Raw genomic sequence first — 14,271 nt, forward strand, 5'->3', positions numbered from 1 at the left:
CAGTCTTTTCAACTCACTGCCCAATCTCAGCCAGAGCTGACAAAAAGGCACCAACCTGAAAGCGTGAATCTTCATCAGTTTTCTAAACTCAGTGGTGCAATAGAGCAGAGAGACTTCTGCAGGCAGTGGGAAGAATGCAGCGGGAGCAAAAACAGTGTCCTTCCTCTAATGCCTGCTCCCTGCCTTGTCAGCACGGAGTTTTTGTGAAGTGGCCACAAGATGCAGTACCTCTTCCCAGCTGTTAATCAGGAGATGATGTTAATAACCAACAGGGACAAGCTATTAATGATGATAACCCTCTGGTTATCCTCCCACCATGCACCGATGGCGTGCCTCATCCTCTTCCTCCTCCTGACCAGCATGTTCTCACTGCGACAGCAGTGGGGCTCATACCTAAGTGGCCCGTAGAGCTCTGCTTTCCTTGGGTGGCAGAGCAGGAACGCCTGTCTGATTTTTGTCAGGGTAGCAGCACCTTAAGGATGAATGCTGGTTTTACACAGAAGCAAACTTACGGGGGTAATCTTACTCTAAAATGCCTCTGCCGAACATCAGATTCCCAGCGAGATGCACATGTAAAGGTTCATCTCTGACCTGTAATATGCCAACAAGAAGCATATTTTAAAATGCTCTTCCTACATCTAAATGTGTAACACCAGCCTGAAATTATTGATGCTTTGATGCTTCAGTCATACTGCTTTTCTAGATTTTCTAGTCCTAATGAGAACAGGACTTAAAACTTTTCACTTAAAGTTTCCTGCTTGGCAACCAGTCTCTCTGGAAAGTAAATCAAATACATTCATACAGGATATGAAAGATGAGTTTTCCATTAGCTTATTAAGGATATAGTGCTTTTTCTATTATGCCCTGCCTTTAAATCATAACGCAATGTCATTCTGGAGGATATTCTCTTATTCAAAGGTGCAGGTTTCACAGAAGAATGTCTGGAGGAAATTTTATGGCCAGAGTTAGGCTTGAGGATCTTAACAGTCCTCATATTTAAATTAATTTATGACCCAATCTATGCATGCTATAACCCTTAAGCTTATGTGCATTTCCTTTTAATCTCCCCGCTTTATCAAGTACTTTGGGTCATACCCTCCTTCCTTTAGTGCAGTGCAGTAGAAGGTTGGGAGACAAATCTACATAATTTATGTTCCCTGGTTTACTTGTGGTGCACTGCCAAGTTTATATTTAATAATATATGCATCCAGGTCTAACAAGACAGCAGTCGATTTTTCACTTGTACGTTGACCTTTCTTTTCCTCCCTTAAGCACTATTAACTCAGCTCTATCAATACCAGGCTGTTTGTGATTAGGACCATTATTTCCCATTTGTTGATCAATAAACCTCCTGCCTTGGTTAGCAGCAGACCTTCAGGTTCCTGCAGCAGCACCTCCTTAGGGTTTGAGCAGCTGCCACATCCACTGGGTGAACACCCTCCTTGTTCCCTGCAGGGTCCCATCACAGCGGATGGAGAGGTACCTCTACAGACTGCAGGTTGTCTCTTCCTGTCTACTTCCATGGTGCTGCTGTGTCCATCACACACTTTCCCATCATGCTGCACCCTGGCCAGACTTTCATCTCCCCTCTGGCTACTCAAAGGGCTTGTGCTCTTCCCTTTGGGATTGCTAGTGACCAGAGCCTGCTGGCACTTTTGGCATCCTTCACATTCCCCATTTATTGATGCAAGTTCTCAGGACTCCCAGGGTTGCCGTACGACCAGCCTGTGCTCGTGCCCTCAGCACTTGGATGCCTGTTTTAAATGAACACATAAACTTTGGCTTTGCAGGCTTGGAAACTTATCCTCTCCACATGTTGTCTGACTGGCTCCCATGCTGGGTGCCACGGACAGTGCCAGGGCTGACACCACACACTGGTACATGCTTTGCTTTACATCCCACTAGAAAGGCTCTGTAAGGGGCGGAACCACATCCACCCCTCCCAGCCCGGGTTCTGAGCCAAAGGAAATCTTAATCCCTCTGTCCCACGAGATGACAGTGTTTCAGAATTACTTTATGCAAATAAAGACCAATGCAGCCTAGAGAACCAGAGCCTTTAGGTCCATCATCACTCCAAAGCCTCACACTCTTCATGTAGGAGAAATCCGATGGGCTCCAGCCGTCGCCTGCATGAATAATGCTGTCGCCGCCTGCCCTCGTCAGCCTGATGGGGCTCCCCACCATTTTCAAACTACAATTTGGCATGGGTGGCCAATGGGCAGGACTTGGCCATGGGGGGAGGAGGAGGCTGCACCCCATGCACAGCAGCTTGTTGTTTCCACAGCAGGCTGGAGGCCCCTGGGACATTAACACCCAGATTCCAGGCACAGCAGCAGCCGGGGACCTTTCTGAGTTAATTTTCCCTTTGTTTTCCTCTGCTGAGTCCTGATCCGGGCTAACGCGCTGGCTGGCTGCAGGCCCTGCCGGGAGACAGGGAATCAATTACCTCCATGCCTTTGATTGCATTGCACTTGGCGAGTGACCAGCCACTGTGGGCTCCTGCCCTGCAGCCCTGCGCGGGGACCTGGGACAGTGCCTCTGTTCAACTGCAGGCACTTGTCCAGGCTTGGGCGATCCGCCTACGTTCCTCACTCATTCCCATTCGGAAGGCTTCGGCAGCTTTTCTGCCAATGTCAAGATGTTAATAATGAAAAGCCTGGTGGTGTGTAGCTGTGTGAATCAGAAAGTGCTTCATTTGAAAAGCACTTCAGTAAGAATAAAACCTTTGCTTCTGCAGGAGCTGCATAGCCAGGGGTCTGACCTGGTGGAGCCACCCAGATGGAGATCAGGAGCTGGCTCTGATGTGCCCATGGAGCTGAGCAGCTCTCCTCATGTCTTCTGCACTGAGGAGCTTGGGTGAGCACATGAGCATCAGCCCTTCACCCCCTCTGCACCTCATCAGCACTGATGCTGGGCAGGAGATGCTGACACTGCCTTTCCCAGAGGTAAAAGAGGACTTCCCAGTCCGTAATGTGGAGGAGAGGGGATGCATACCTGGAAGCCCAATACTGAGATGGCACAGAAGCATTGGCTGCTTTCAGATGCTGGTCTGAGCACTTGGAGGAGGAAGACCCTGAGAGATGAAAGCCTGTGGGGCCCACAGACCACCCAAACCAGCTGCATTTAACACAAATATCACAGGAGACACCATGTGCCACCACCCTGTCCTGGGTGAATTTATGAGCTCCAGAATCAATGCTCAAACACCAGCAAGTGCAGGAAGAAGAGCAGAGAAGTGACAGCCCCAGCAGAGAGGTGAGTTTGCCATGTGGGAATGACCACACGATCCTGCAAAACACCCGCACCACAGCAGCACAGCCAGGGAAGCACCATCCTGTGCTATGAACCTTCTCAGCATTCCAAGCACATTTGCCCCATTCCCTCTGTGCCTGTTGAGGTGCAACCTGCTCCTCTCATCCCAGCAGCTCCCCTGGACATTGCAGGGAATAAGAATCCTCCTTGGACGCAGCAGCAGAGGTCTGGAGGCTTTTGGTCCTCTGTCCTGAAGTTGCACAGCTCCTCTCTGAGGGGAGCTGCTAGCATTTGTCAACCCCCCTTACCACCCTTGCAGTGGCAAAAAGCTAAGGAAAGCAAAGCAGAGGCACCAGCCGTGAGTTTGTATCCCAAATGGGCTGTTTTAAATAGAAACTGAAGCCCAGGATGGAAAAGCTCCAAAACAAACCAATTAAGCACCCAGTGAACAATTTATAAGACAAACACGGTTTCTTTTCCTCCTGAACTAAATGCAGATGATTTATGATCTCCTCAAGCCTGCTTGGTACCTGAGAATCTGCCCCAGGTCCTTCCCAGCAGGTACGTCTGGGCTGCGGTCGCAGACAAGCAGCAGATAAGGATGTTTGGGCAGCACTGGTCAGGGTGTGCAGACCTCCTGGCTGATGGCTGCTCTATGGCCTGTCCTCTTTTGTTAACCCTTAGGATCAACTACACATCCATAAACCTGGCGCTCAGCAATTCCAAATGGCTTTTCTGCACTTGACTGTCATTGACCATCTGCCGTTTCCACAGTAACCCAGCTGTGACAGGCTGATGCTATCCCCCGACCCAGGCTGGCTCCCCTGCATTCCTGCTGTTACCTAGGGAATGCACTGGAGCTGCCCCAACACCAGCATCCCGCAACGCAGCACCAGGCATCACAGTGCAGTGGCCCCAGGGACCAGATTTATTTGCAACCCAGGGCTTTAGCCATCAACATGAATAACTGCAGGAAGCACATTAGTGCTGTGAGATAATGATTTTTTTGCCTAATTTTTCTTAGCCTGCTCCATCCATCGCTGTCCTGAAATACATGCCTCATTTTGGAGCAGTCATTCTGGGTTTAAAAACCAGCTCTTTGGACAATGGTTCAATGAAAACAGGTAGCAGCAGCCTCTATGCTAGCTGGGTGCTGTTGAGCCTGCTGGGATTCCCAAATGGGATGCTCACTCTGCTCCAGGCACACAGAGGGGCTGTCAGCGGCTGTAGGCAGCTGCCTGGAATCTCTTGGGAGATAAAGCTGCCGTGCATGAGTACATTTTTGTGGGAAGTTGTACATGAGCTGCCTTTTCTCCAGTAACTGGGAGGGTGGATAGAGGGGACATGGGACAAAGTCTGCTCCTGCAGCAGGGAAGGGCTGGTGGTGTTAATTACAGCTGCAGAGCATGGCTGAGGGCAGCTGCACTGCAGGATCTGTGGAGAAGCCCTGTGGGAATTGCCACCTAATTTACAGCAGAGGGATGTCAGCGTAACCTCAGCCTCCAGCACGTCTGCCGCTGCTGCGGCCAGTGTCAGCCACACACCGCACTGCGCCAGGGGCAACAACTGCCCTCTCCCAGGCCATGGAGGAGATGGTGGCACCAGAGGGACCCATGCACCCCACCATGAGCTCAATGTGCTGCCAAGGGCTGAGCAGCACTGCGTGGAGCGGAGGCAGTGCTGGACAGCTCGCCATGCAGTACTCACAGCCAGCGAGACAGCCACCGAGCTCCATCACAGCAGGAACACACCGAGCTCCAGTGCTCACAGTGAGCCATGAGCAGTCAATCACAGGGTCATGACCAGCCTATTATTAACATCAGAACTTATACACACATATCCAAGGGATGTGGGCACCCGGAGGAGCCCAAAGGGTTACTGATGGTTCAGCTGATACCCCTTGGTTATACCTGCTCTGTAAGCAGCAAGGAGGAGCTCTTCTTCACCAACATCAAAGGGCTCCTGCACAGCCCAGGCAGCCAGAGCTACCTACCTAGGCTACAGTGGGGAGGTTGGAGGGTTTTGAAGGCACAGGACACCAGGACTTCACCTGGGCAACGACTGACCTCAGTGGGATGCAGAAGAGGGAATATTACAGATGTTACAGTTGACCAAATACCCACTGAAATGCAAAAACTGGGTTTCACCGATGAGGGGACAGTTGAGGCAGGGGGTGAGGATAAGCGTGGCTCTGGCAGAGATTACTGGGGTGTTTCTGCAGTTCAGCAGAACTGCTGGACCAGGCATAGCAGCAAGAAAACAGGCTTGGAGGAATTAATGGTCCTGGTGGGAGGAAGTGCTAAAAATCCACCAGGAGAGGAGGCAGCAGGAGAATCCTAAACAAACCCACGACGATTCTATCTGCAAGGCTACAGCTGAAATAGAGAGCTCAAGCAAAGGGCTGCAGAGAGGGCTGAGGCTTAGAGACCTTGCAGGAGATGAGGAAACATGGAGGCAGCCAGTAAAGCAGCTCAACTTCATCAGCCTCGCAGGGGGAAATGGGATGAATACAGCAGCAGCAAAACTGACCTACAGCCAAAGGCTTGCAGGGCTTGTGCAGAAACACCCTGTCTCCTTCAGGGAAGAGCTGGGCACAGGGAGGCAGTGAAACTGAGGATGCCCTGGAGCAGACACACAGCTTCCTGCCTGCAAGTCTGCCCAAGACATTAGAAACCTGAGCAAAGGCCAATGGCAGATCTCCTTCTGCTGGACACGAAGTCAGTAAAGCTCTTCCTGTATTGCTGACGGTCCTTCTGAAGGGCCTGGGATCCAGGAGAGACAGAAGACTGCATGGGGTGAGGAGGGGCGATGGGGCCTGACCATGGGGATCGATTACCAGAACCAGCACTGCACCATGCAACTAGCAGGGGATGGAGGATGATAACACACAGGGCCCAGGAGGACACGTACACCAAGGAGTGGAAAGACTTCTCTATGGGCTGAAGGGCAGGATAACAGAGGCAGCTGGCATGATAACCCAAGACCTGGCTTAATGGAGCCAAGGACACCCACGCCAGGGACACTCAGAGATCTCTTCTCACACTCTGAGCCTGACACCCCTTGTCCCATCATTTCCAGTTCATTCAGTGATCCTTGACAAGCTCAAGTGCTGCTGATGCACAAAACCCCACTAGTCCCCTCCAGTACCTGCATCCAGCCCAGGTATAGCCATGGACTGCTCTTCTCCAGCCCTGAGCAGAGGCAAAGCACTGACCTGCCTCCAAAGGGCCCTGCTACCTGCCTGGGCTGTGCAACCCCCAAGGACCCTGCTCAAACCACTGGGTGGGTGTTCCCCCGTGGTACCCATGCCTACCTTGGCATCCAGGATGCTCGTCTCCACCCGGGCCACCCCCTGGTTCTCCCTGAAGAGCTGGATCTTGCTGACCTTGCTGAACTCCGACAGCACCGTGGTGAGGTTGGTCTTCAGGTCGATGACATGGCTGATGCCGTGCCGGGGTCCCACCAGAAGCGTGGTGGCTGGCTGCTTCTCATCCTGGCAGCACAAACGCGTGGAGAAAGAGAGACAGACAGACAGGGGTGAATAAACACACCCTGGGGCTGTGCCTGGCTCTGACCATGGAGCCAAACCAGCTCAGCTGGGTCCCAGATGGCTGTTGCAGAGCAGTAGGTGGAGCTGGTGCCATGAATCCCCGATCCCTGAGCCTCTCTGAGGAGCTGGGAATGGCGTGCAGGATGCCAAGCCTATCTAAATATAAAACATTGAGCTGACTGTCCACATGAAATATTCAAAGCTGCCAGTGTCACTACACAGAAGTAAGAGCGTGTTACAAATCTGCCTGATCCAACATTGCCTCTGAGAGAAGGAAGCAGAGGAGGGAGTGAATGCATTTAGAAAAGAAGAAAGACTAAAGCCTTTGACTGAAAATAGAGATCTTTCTTGCTCTGGTCTGCCCAGGAAGGATGACCCTGCAGCACTGAAGATGTGACCTGCTGTCTGCAGGGGCTCTGAAGGCTTTTCTGGAGGGGCTTGGACCCCAGCAGGGCAGAGCAAGAGACCAAAGGAAGTAATTTCTGTGGGAGCCTCCACTGCCCTGGCTCTCCCCTCCAGGACCAATGCCAAGCACCTCCCAGCCCATTCTGCATTACCGTACCAGTCCCACTGTGTTGAAGAGGACGCCAGCAAAGGTGGGCAGCTCGTTCAGGATCCTCAGGTACTGCAGCTTTGCCTGGGCCGTGGAGACCTGGCAAAACACATCACACAGGTGATCACCACCAACACAAGGGGGGAGAAATGAGAGAGGCACAAACTCAGTTGCTCCTAAGAGGAGTGTGCAGCACATTGGCACGGGCTGTGCTGGCTGTCAGCCTGGGGGCTTGACATGTGGTGGAGGGACCAAGGCACCTCCCCTGGGCAGATGCTGGAAGGTAACTTGGAGCAGAGGTAGAGCCAGGGAGGAGCTCAGATGCTTGATGTAAACCCCACAGAGGATGTATAATCCCCCTGGAGATGTATATGGGGCTGTATACCCCCCACCAAGGTAGCTTTGATGGTTTCAGGGACGGAGGCACTGGCTCAACAGCCTCCTCTAGAGCTTTCCAAGCCCAGAAGCAGAGATAACGATAAACATAGGCTTAAGAGACGTGTGCTGCTTTGGCCAAGCTGAGAGCTGGCTCCTGGCTGATCCCACCCCGCCGATCCTCTCTGCAGTCCCTGAAATCCAGATCAGCTTCAGAAGTGGATTCAGGAGAGAGAGCAGTGCCTGGCTGTCACCCTGTGATTTATCTCCCATCCAAGGGGACTTAAGCAGCAATCACAGGAGTCCCCGAGCAGCTGGGGCTGACAGGATGGCTGGAGCACAGGGCACGGTACCACCCTACCAGCCCTGAGGCTTGGACTCACCTTGGTGCCACCAGGCTGGCTCTGGTGGGCTTTGAGCTGCTGCGAGAGGGATTTCCGGAGGCTCTTCTCTTTGATGAGCTGCAGGAGCGAGGGGGGCAGGAAGGGCTCCAGGCCCCACTCCTTCCTGCGGGAGGGAAGGCACCAGGTCAGAGACCCCGCCGATGGGCTGAGAAGGCCACAGAGCAGGGGTGCTGCCCGAGAGCATCCTCTCGCCATCAGAGGGAGCCGGAGCTGCACCAGGATTTCCTCCAGTGTCACAGCGGAGCAGAGGCAGTCCCCAGCCTGGATCCCCAAGGGGATGGGACCCCCAGTTGGTGTCACAGCCACCAGCACCGGACTGGGGAACGCAGCAGTGCCAGGGTCTGCAGCACAGCCCAGCTCCCACCCACCGTCATGGTAAGGGGTGCAGGGGAAATCCCCAAACCTCTTTTGGGGGCCATCTCCTCCCTTTCTCCCGTGCACACTGGGCAAGGCCAGCCTGCTCAGACGGAGTCCATAGGGATTTAAGACCACTGGGAAGCAGAGGAGAGCTAAGCCAGGGCTGCATGGCTTGGTGATGGGCTGAGATTACGCAGGCAGCATGCCTTCTCCTTGCCTTGGATGCCAGGCAGAAAATCAGCCTGGGTTCCCATGGAAATGATCCTGGGCTCGCAGCAAATATCCCCACCAGCCCTGGTAAGGCTGCTGTGTGAAGATGGATGTCAGCGTGTGAGGGTCTTACACAGCCCCTTGGTGGGAGCAGGAGCTGTGTGTCACTGCTGCCAAGCCTGGGAGCCACTGGCCAGCTCCAGAGGGGCTCCCAGGGCATCTTACACTCAGCACCCCGAAACGTTGCTGGGAGCATCCCAGTTAATAGGGACTGAGCTTGAGTGCAGAGAGGGGACACAGAGGAGGGCTGTGTGGCAGCATGGGGACAGGGAGGAGGACTCACTCCACGTTCTTGAGGGAGACCTTCTGGCTGGGGCGAGTGGCTGAGACAGTGATGTAGATGTGGAGGGCAGCCAGCCCCAGCAGCATCTCTGGTTTGGGGTCTGTGCCGAAGCGCTCTCTGATCACATCGTTGCGGCTCTGCAGGAGGGAGGAGAGGAGTCCTCAGCCATGGGGATGGAGCACCCGTCACCTGAGGGATGCTCCACAGGGCAGACTCATGGGCCAGGAGAACCATCAGCTCCCAGTTCTAGGGGCGAGTCCCTTACCTGGATGTACAGGTACTCAAATGCTGCAGGATCCCGGCGTAGCAGCTCCATCGGGTCCTTGGGGAAGAAGCTCACACGGAAGAGGCATCTCATGCCATGGTAGTGTGTCCTCTGTACAACCTGCAGCAAAGGGGAGCGGTGAACCCAGGAGCCATCTACATTCTGATCCTTTCATCGCAGGAACAGCCCAGTCTTCCTTGGTGTGACAGCTTTGCTTGCTGCTGCAGTGGTTTATGCCACCAAGCATTAGGCCACCAACACTTACAACACGATCCCCATTTTATCCCTGGTCCCATGTAGCGCCAGCTTCCTCGCTCTCCTGGGCAGGCCAAGGATGTTCCTGAATGCTGTCCGCAGCTGCACGGCTATAGCATAGGGTATCTCCACTGTGCTATCAGGGTGGGATGGGTTAAACCCTGATCATCCCCCCCTTTGGCCACCCTTTGCACCCTGAGCAGGCAGGACCACGCCAGAGGCAAGGAGAGGCTACACCACCCCACAGCACAAGCCCAGCCAAGCCCCACACTGGTGGCAGAAGAGCCTCCCTGTGCTCCAACCACCACCATCCCAGTGACCTTCCTGCACTTACATGGGCCAGCGGTTGCTTGTCCTGGAGCAGCAGGAACCGGTGGCTCTGCTCCGAGCTGGAATACTCCAGGACCAGGGCAAAGTGCTCGATGTGCCTCAGGGACAGGCGGTCCTGCAATGTCACCATCACGTCCTGCAAATGCCATGGACAGGCTTGGGTGCGAGGCACAGGGTGGGAGCTAGCACCTCACTGACAGCTCCTTCCTGCCTGGCACCTAGGGCCAGTGCAGGATGAGGTGCTGGAGTGCAGAGAGGAGCTGCAGGATGGTACCCAGCCACTGCCAGATGTAGGGATGTCATGGCAAGAGATGACCAGAAGGCAGACCTCCAGTAACACTGTGGTGTTTGGAGGCTGCAGGGAGCTGGCCCCTAGTGGGGATGCTCACAGGAGCATCCGTCCCGGCTGGAGGGCAGGTTCACAGCAAGGGGGAAAGTTAGGAGCGGGAGAAAGCGAGCAAAACCCCATCCCTGCCAGCTGCAAAGCGGCAGCCTGAGGTGGCGCAGGGGCCATCTATCATGCAATGGCAGTTCACAGCCAGCCGAGCGCTGCTGCGGTGCTTGTGCGAGAAAGCGGGAGACAAGGAAAAATGGATGAGGCAGGCGGGAGGAGAGGAGCATCACGGAGCCGTGGGGGGAGCGGAGGGGCCCACCTTCACGGTGGTTCGGCCATCAAATGTGAAGGATTTGATCTGCCCGTTCTCCAGGAAAACCTTCAGCACATTAGGAATGAGGAGGAGAGCTTCTTTCTTCAACATGTCCTGGCACACGGCGCCGGCAGGAGGGGAGGCAAGAAGGATTGGGGGCACGGAGAGACAGAGGGAGGGATGGGAGAGAGAATGAGTGTCAGTGATGGAGCAGTTACGGCATCCTCCGCTTCTCTGGGCTGATGCGCTAAGAGGCACATTTCCTTTGAAAACCCAGTGTCTGCTGAGCCATCGGGAAGCAGCAGTTCGGAGATTGACAGATTCACATCCCCAGCTCCCAGCAGCTGCCGCAGGAACAGAGCATCCCGTTCCGTCTGGCACATCCCAGATCCGTGCCCATGCCTGGCAGCCTGTCCCCCTCCCCGGCTGGTGTCCCAGAAGGGAGGTGGTGGCCGGGATGGTTCAGAACCAAACCCTTTTCCTGACCCACAACCCAAGCTGAGCCCACCTCAACCCTCCACATGCCCTGTGCAGGAAGGTGGGTGAAGGCTGATTTATTTAGCAAGAAGCGTTTCAATCAGATAATCACTTAATTGATTTGCTTAAAAATAGAATTTGCTACAAGCACTTTTCAGGGTTTTTTTTTCTGGTTTTGTTCTTTTTTTGTATGCTGCTTAATAAAACCTTCCTGCAATTAAGAGATAATGGCACTGGGCTGGAATGCTACTGCAGCGTAACAGCCTCCATTGCCATGCAATACCTTGGTCACCCTGCCCCATGCATGGGTGCTCCTGCGAAGCCTTTGGCACCAGACGGAAGCCACAATCTTTCCTTAGGGCAGGCACTGGACACCACCCTTGGGTGCCCAGGGGGATTTGGATGGGACCAGGTTTCCAAGGCCAGGTTGGACAGAGCCTTGGGCAACATGGTCTCGTGTGAGGTGTCCCTGCCCGTGGCAGAGGGTTGGAACGAGATGATCGTAAGGTCCTTTCCAACCCAAACCATTCTATGATTCTATGATTCTATGACAGTTTCTGAGGGTCCATGCAGACACAGGGACGGGGGCATGTTCCCCCAACACCATGAGTGTGCCAAGGGCATCTGCCCTTCAGGGCTCCCTGGACCAGTGGGCTGCTCCCACTATGGAGCCTAAACCAGGGCAGAGGAGCCCTGTGGCCCCCAGGCTGTCTCAAGTGGGTGAATCACGGAGGAAGGCAGGGCAGGACTTACTGGGTCTGTGTTGCCGACTGTCACCTGCTCTGAAAACCGGACCTTGGCCGGGTTGGACCTTAGCTTCGCCTTCTTGGCTGCGCTGATGAAAGCAGATTTGGGAGACTGGAAAGAGAGCACCGGGTAAATCACCTGCCTGCCCTCAGAACTGTGGTGCGGGGGAAGCCAGACACGGGGCCCAGAGAAAGCCAGCACAACCATGGTGAGCGGGCAGCAAACCATGAGATGGGGTTGGGAACCAAATCCCTTCCACTGTGGTTATACAGTGCTGCAGGCAGGGCCAGGACAATGAGCACCTGAGGTCACACCAGCACCCTCAGTGTGATGGGGAGGCTGCACCCCCAGTGCCTGGCACCCCCTGTGCGGGCCAATCTCCAGCAGACATGAGCCAGGGCTTGCTTGGAGGCACAGGTTCAGATGGGAGAGATGAGCACTGGTGTCAGCAGAGCAGGAGGAAACAAAGCTCTTTTGGAGGCTAGCACACCCCCTGCTCCTGATGGAGCAATGCTAGGTGCTGGCGTCTCCTTCCCGAGAGGAGGGGAGCACAGGAGAGCTCTCACACTTATCTTCTTCACCAACATCAAAGGGCTCAGCAGGGCAGAAATGATGCCCTGCCAACCACTGCTGCTTCATAGCAGTTCAATCTGCTCCAGTGCCACTGGTGCTGAGCCCCAGGGCACCAGCACCACCACCTGCTGCACTGCTCGGGGCTGAGCCAGCCAGGAATGGCACGTCCCTCTCTACTGCCCCTGGCATGGGGGGTCACTTCATCAGACTGATGCCCTCAGCAAACTGTATGGGTTTGGGGACATTTTTCCTCCCTTCCCTCCTACTTCCTTGTAGTGACAAGGACAGGGAGATGGCTGCATGCCCACACTGACCCCGCGGGGCTGTAGCAGCTCTCGGACCCAACAGCTTGGAAGAGCCTTGATGTGGTGGGACACCAGTCCAACACCTCAGTTGAGCTGCCTGAGCGGTTCCCCAGGGCCTCCAGAGATCCCACCTCGGTCTTATCCCCTGTCCTGGCTCCCCTGGGGCTGGTCATGGCCCCTCCAGTCTCACCTGGTGGGTGTGCAGGACCGTGAGGATGATGAAGTCCTTGGCCTTCCTGTGACAGAAAGGAGAGATGAAGGCGGACGGGACCTCACAGTGGTGAACCTCAACACGTGCATTTGGCTACCAAGAGAGAACATCCCACCCTTCCCAGCCCAGTGGTGGCCATGATCTCTGTGGGCTCCTTTGGGTGCTTGGTGACATGGCTGTGGGTGCTCTCCCAATGCTGCCCACCCCCTGGCCATCCAGGAACAGGTACAGCACTTGCTCCAAGGCACTCCCCCTGCTCAGATTGAGGCTTCCCCATCCCAGCAGTGACCACCAGTGACAGAGGAGCCTGCGGTTGTGCACTGACCAGCCCAGCATGAGCCCTCTCCCCTTCACAGAGGCAATGAGGGATGGATGTTGTCCTCACCTGACAAGCTCGATGAATCTCTCTCTGGGGGCTTCACTCACGTCCTCATCATTGATGGCCAAGATCTGGTCTCCTGGCAGGAGTTTATCCTCGGAGGGGCCGCCTGCCAGGAGAGAGGGTCAGGGCCAGCCCAGGCATCCTGGGCTGCGGGGCTGGGTTGAAGCAGGAGGGTCCCAAACCCCCCCCCAAAGCCTGTGGCCCACCAAAGGGGACAGGAGCCCACAGAGGGATCCCACGAGGGGAAGGTGCCGCCGTGCTTCACCCTGTGCACAGACCCCCTCACACCGCACACCCTACCTGCTGCCACCGAGCGCACCACCACCGGCCTCTCGCTGCCGGCCACGAAGCCGAATCCGTAGCAGGGGTGGCGCTGGACCGTCACCTGTCGGAGCGTGTCCGAAGGCAGCTGCCCACATTCCATATCATCGCCACCGTGCTCCTCCGGCATCACATGTCTGCACTGCAGGGCAGAGGGGAGGCTGTAACGCACCCCGGCACTCCCCGCTCACCCCAGTTCCATGTGCCTCCTGCATCTCTGCTGCTTGCTGGGACATCCACAGATCCCCCCGTCCAGCCTCGCAGAGGGGAGCTGCTCAGTGCCCATCCTTGCCACTGCACCAGCAGCTTGGGCAGGGGGATACAGGACAACAGGTAACAGCCTCAAGCTGCGCCAGGGGAGGTTTAGGTTGGATATTAGGGACAATGTCTTCCCCAAAGGGTGCTCAGGCATTGGAACAGGCTGCCCAGGGCAGTGCTGGAGTCACCGTCCCTGGAAGTGTTCACAAACGTGTAGATGAGGCCCTCAGTGACTTGGGTTAGTGGTGGCCTTGGCAGTGCTGGGGTAAAGGTTGGACTTGATGGTCTTAAAGGTCTTTTCCCACCTAGTTGATTCTATGATTCTATATTAATGGAGATACCCCCCCAGTGTAAATCATGGCATCTTCTCCCAGCATCTTACCATCCTGTCCCCACCCCAGCATCTCACTTCATTAGATGGCAGATCTCTGTGGGATAAACTCCTGGTGGTGTGAC

The 14,271-nt window shown here is 55.1% G+C and overlaps 1 protein-coding gene across 4 annotated transcripts in view; it reads right to left on the reverse strand.

Annotated features, from left to right (window-relative positions):
- FRMPD3 (FERM and PDZ domain containing 3) overlaps window positions 1-14,271 on the reverse strand; it is a 56,307-nt gene that overhangs the window by 14,963 nt on the left and 27,073 nt on the right. For 3 of the 4 annotated variants that reach the window (XM_030497783.1, XM_030497782.1, XM_030497785.1), the window contains exons 4-14: window positions 13,537-13,699; window positions 13,240-13,342; window positions 12,834-12,879; window positions 11,772-11,876; window positions 10,548-10,655; window positions 9,899-10,030; window positions 9,310-9,429; window positions 9,045-9,181; window positions 8,114-8,237; window positions 7,365-7,454; window positions 6,566-6,745 (exon numbers count right to left, since the gene is read on the reverse strand). In XM_030497783.1, the coding sequence (XP_030353643.1) occupies window positions 6,566-6,745; window positions 7,365-7,454; window positions 8,114-8,237; window positions 9,045-9,181; window positions 9,310-9,429; window positions 9,899-10,030; window positions 10,548-10,655; window positions 11,772-11,876; window positions 12,834-12,879; window positions 13,240-13,342; window positions 13,537-13,687 (1,296 nt within the window). In that variant the 5' untranslated portion in view covers window positions 13,688-13,699. Of the gene's footprint in view, window positions 1-6,565; window positions 6,746-7,364; window positions 7,455-8,113; window positions 8,238-9,044; window positions 9,182-9,309; window positions 9,430-9,898; window positions 10,031-10,547; window positions 10,656-11,771; window positions 11,877-12,833; window positions 12,880-13,239; window positions 13,343-13,536; window positions 13,700-14,271 lie in introns of those variants that run through there. The other variant, XM_030497786.1, reaches the window with a different exon arrangement.

Source organism: Strigops habroptila, chromosome 9 (assembly GCF_004027225.2).
Source record: "Strigops habroptila isolate Jane chromosome 9, bStrHab1.2.pri, whole genome shotgun sequence".
NCBI classification, from domain to species: Eukaryota; Metazoa; Chordata; class Aves; order Psittaciformes; family Psittacidae; genus Strigops; species Strigops habroptila.